This window comes from Camellia sinensis, chromosome 1 (assembly GCF_055761805.1).
Source record: "Camellia sinensis isolate YWXY chromosome 1, ASM5576180v1, whole genome shotgun sequence".
NCBI classification, from domain to species: Eukaryota; Viridiplantae; Streptophyta; class Magnoliopsida; order Ericales; family Theaceae; genus Camellia; species Camellia sinensis.
In genome coordinates, this window is record NC_138961.1 from 233,293,187 (window position 1) to 233,297,400 (window position 4,214).

General features: G+C 45.9%; 1 protein-coding gene across 1 annotated transcript; it reads right to left on the minus strand.

Moving 5' to 3' along the window:
• Positions 1-3,002: 3,002 nt before the first annotated feature.
• LOC145822764 (uncharacterized) lies at positions 3,003-3,866 on the minus strand. The gene has a single exon (XM_082920681.1). The coding sequence runs from the start codon at positions 3,864-3,866 to the stop codon at positions 3,003-3,005; it is 864 nt and encodes a 287-aa protein (XP_082776807.1).
• Between the last annotated feature and the right edge of the window lie 348 nt (positions 3,867-4,214).

Consider the following 4,214-nt stretch of genomic DNA (forward strand, 5'->3'; position numbering starts at 1 on the left):
TGAGGTTCCCCAGGGATGGGGCGCAGCAATGAGGGGGATCAAGGAGTCATATTGACGGTCAGAGTGCTGCGCGAAGTGAGCTGAGCAGAGCTCCGCGCCCGTTGAGTTTTTCAATTTTTGTGGGGAATAAACCGATGACTGAAGCAGATTCGATCGTCCGCGACCTAAATGTGGCGGTCGAGTTTGCTTGATAGATTTTTCCGCCCGAGGTCTAATAGTCAATGGTTGGTTGGCCTGACTACGAAGTTTTTTGGGATGGCGTCCATGGAGCGGTGAGGGGTCTGTACACTTCCTATGAAATCGCATGCATCTCCATGCCGCGTGGAGGGAGATAAAGCAGAAAGACAATAGCATTCGAAGCCAAGAACAACACGCAGAAAAGGTCGAGAACGAATTAAAAAAGGCAAAAAACTCTGACAAGTAGTCAACCAGTCAAGTCAATCCGATTGTAATAGAAAGGGTAAACTAGCGGCTCTTAGATCATGCCATTGCCGACCGAGATACGGCGAGCATGTTCGCAAGAGAAGCAATAAAAACAAAGGCCTATAATGAAGGGTTTTTTGACGGTCGGAAAATAGGTATCGAGAAGACGAAAGAAAAGTTAGCTGAGGACGTCTGCCTGTGTGAAAATCATGGGTTTAAGCATGGGTGGACTGAGGCTCTGCAGGTGGCGGGTATTGACGCGGCGTCACCTTTATATCAAAATTACAAGTTTCCCTTCTAGGCTTATGATGCTGAGAAGACCGACGATGAAGAGGACACCGAATAAACTTATATGTCAATAAATTTATATATCGCATTGTACTAATTTGTAGGTGGTCATGTATTGAGTTTTTATTTAATGCAGTAAACAATTTCTATATTGTTCCAATTTTGATATTCATTTTTGCTTGTGGTAATCGTGTCCTAATCCATACCAGTTTCTATATTGTTGAGTCATACATTTTGTTCAGTGTTGGCTAATTATGGCATTCAGGGCACTCCAAATTTGGAGGCTTAATTGGCCCAAACATGTCATTCACTGATGGGGCTCCGAATTCATAGACTTTTTGTGTTTGCCAATCGTGATATCCACGAAGGGTGCTCCGAATTGGGAGGCTTATTCGGCCCAAACATGTCATTCATGGATGGGGCTCCGAATTCGAAGACTTTTTGTGTTGGCCAATCATGACATCTACGAAGGGCGCTCTGAATTTGGAGGCTTATTTGGCCCAAACGTGTCATTCACGGATAGGGCTCCAAATTCGGAGACTTTTTGTGTTAGCCAATCGTGATATCCACGAAGGGCACTCCGAATTCGGAGGCTTATTCGGCCCAAACGTGTCATTCACAGATGGGGCTCCAAATTCGGAGCCTTTTTGTGTTGGCCAATCATGACATCCACAAAGGGCACTCCGAATTCGGAGGCTTATTCGGCCCAAACATGTCATTCACGGATGGGGCTCTAAATTCTGAGACTTTTTGTGTTGGCTAATTGTGACATCCACGAAGGGCGCTCCGAATTCGGAGGCTTATTCGGCCCAAACGTGTCATTCACGAATGGGGCTACGAATTCGGAGACTTTTTGTGTTGGCCAATTGTGACACCCATGAAGGGCGCTCCGAATTCGGAGGCTTATTCGGTCCAAATGTGTCATTCACGGACAGGGCTCCGAATTCGGAGACTTTTTTTGTTGGCCAATCGTGATATCCACAAAGGGCGCTCCGAATTCGGAGGCTTTTTTGTTACCAAACCATAATTCATAAGACAAAAAAGAAAAGGCATTGCATTGGAAAAATGAAAGATGTACACAACGCGAATTCAAAACAAGCTATCATGCCGTACAAGTTGTGTGGAATTCCAGGGACGTGGCAAACTTCTTCCAGCCATGTCTTTGAGCCGATATGCCCATGTTCCTGCGATTGAGTCAACTTGATAGGGGCTGTCCCAGTTAAGACCTAACTTTTCGTCAGCGAGATTCCTAGTAGCGGGAAGCACTTTCTTGAGGGCCAATTCTCTAGGTGTATAACGACGCAGCTGTACGCGCTGATTATATGACTTAGCGAGTAGTTGTTGATACCGTGCCATTGAAGCAAGGGCACGGTCTCGGCGTTCTTCAATCAAAATCAAGTCCAAGACCAACATCATGTCATTACGGCCCATCTCAAAAACCTTCGATTTCAGAGTGGGTAGGGCGATCTCCAAGGAGATGATTGTCTGGGTTCCAAAACATAGAGCGAACGGCGTCTCCCCAGTGGATCACCTTAGAGTAGTACGATGAGCCCACAACACACTAGGAAGCTCTTCGACCCATCTGCCTTTAGCTTTCTCCAACCTTTTCTTGATGCCATCCAGAATGACTTTGTTGGAGGCCTCTGCTTGACCATTGCTTTGTGGATAAGCCGACGAGAAAAAGTAGGGCCGAATACCATACATGTTGCATAATTCTCGGTAGACGCCACAATCAAACTGTGTGCCGTTGTCTGAGACAAATGCACATGGTATGCCGAATCGAGTTATGATGTTTTTCCATATGAAACGCTTAACGTCGGTATCTCGAATATGTGTTAGTGCCTCTGCTTCGACCCATTTCGTGAAATAATTTGTCGCGACAATCATGAATCACTTGCTCCCTGGAGCCCGTGGCAGTGGTCCGACAATATCAAGTTCCTATTGAGCGAACGACCAAGGACTAGTGATAAAGTTTAACTCCTCGGCAGACAAATGAGTTAAAGGGGAAAACTTTTGGCATTGTTCACATTTCTTGACATAATATTCGAAATCGGTTCATATGGTCGGCCAATAGTATCCTTGTATTACGGCTCGATGGGCCAAAGAACGTTGGTCAGAATGGACACCACAGCTGTCTTCATGTATTTCGGCCAAGCATTCCTCTACTTTATTCGGGTGAACACACTCTAAGTACGGCCCAGAAAAGGGATTTTTTTGTAGAGCTTCCCCTGCGAATCCAAGTAGCATCGCAAGGCTTTGTTTCACAGTTTGTGTGCTTCTTTCTTATCCATCTAGAGCTGCTCTGAGGATAGAAATGCAGTGATAGAGTCCATCCAACTTGGACCTAGTTCAATGGAGTTGATCTGAATTGATTCAGAAGAGGCAATACTCGGCTCAGTGACAAATCCTACTTTGATTGTCCGTTTAATTTCTGTGTTGATAGCACAGGCTAGGCAAGCCAGGGCATCCGCATGCGTGTTCTGATACCGGGTTATTTGATTCAATTCATGATAATTAAATTTCACGAGCAAAGAATTTGCCGTTTTCATGTAAGTTGCAATGCGGTCATTTTTGGCTACATATTCCCATTTCAACTGGTTGGTGACTAGTTTCGAGTCACAGAAAATAAGCAGACACTGCGCACCAAGGTGAAGTGCATTCCGTAGGCCGGTTAACAATGCTTCGTATTCGGCCTCATTGTCTGACGCAACGAAGCCCAATTTGATAGCCTGCTCGATTATTGCTCCTTTAGGGGTCATGATTACTACACCGGCCCCACTGCCACATTGGTTGGATGAGCCGTCACAGTACATCTGCCAACTGTCTCCAACATATATTCTCCAATTGGGCTTAGGTTGTACTTGATCAGACTTAAAATTGGCGAAAGACCTCATGAATTCGGCTACAAAGTCGGCGAGCACTTGCCCCTTAATGGAAGTTTTGGGCATAAATTGTATATCATACTGGCCGAGTTCCAGAGCCCATTTCGAAACGCGCCCTGATGCCTCGGCGCTGCGAAGCGCCGACCGGAGTGGATAGTCTGTTAGTACCCCAATGGTATACCCCTGAAAATAATGCATCCGTTTTCTTGTAGCCATGACGAGAGCAATGATGAGCTTTTCCAAAGGAAGATAACGTGTTTCGGCGTCAGCCATTGCTTTGCTCACATAGTAAACTAGTCACTACTCCCCAAGTTCTTCCCTTAACAGAACGATGCTGACCGCCCGGTCGGATACCGCCAGATACAAAATTAGCGGATCACCTGCCGAAGGTGTTGCTAAGAGTGGTACTGATCAGAGATAAGTCTTCAAGCCGTCCAAAGCGGCCTGGCAATCGAGGGTCTATTCAAAAGCTTTACCCTACCAAAGTGTGTGACAGAATTGTCGGCAGCAGTGTGTGAAACGGCTAATGAACCTATTGAGTGCGGCAGTCATCCCCATCAGCTTCTAAACCTCTTTGACCAACCGAGGAGAGCCAAATTCTAGAATTGTCGTGATTTGCCT

What these genes read in the sequence shown, in the direction of transcription:
- LOC145822764 (XM_082920681.1), bottom strand. Translation starts at nt 3,866, where the DNA reads ATGGCTGACGCCGAAACACGTTATCTTCCTTTGGAAAAGCTCATCATT.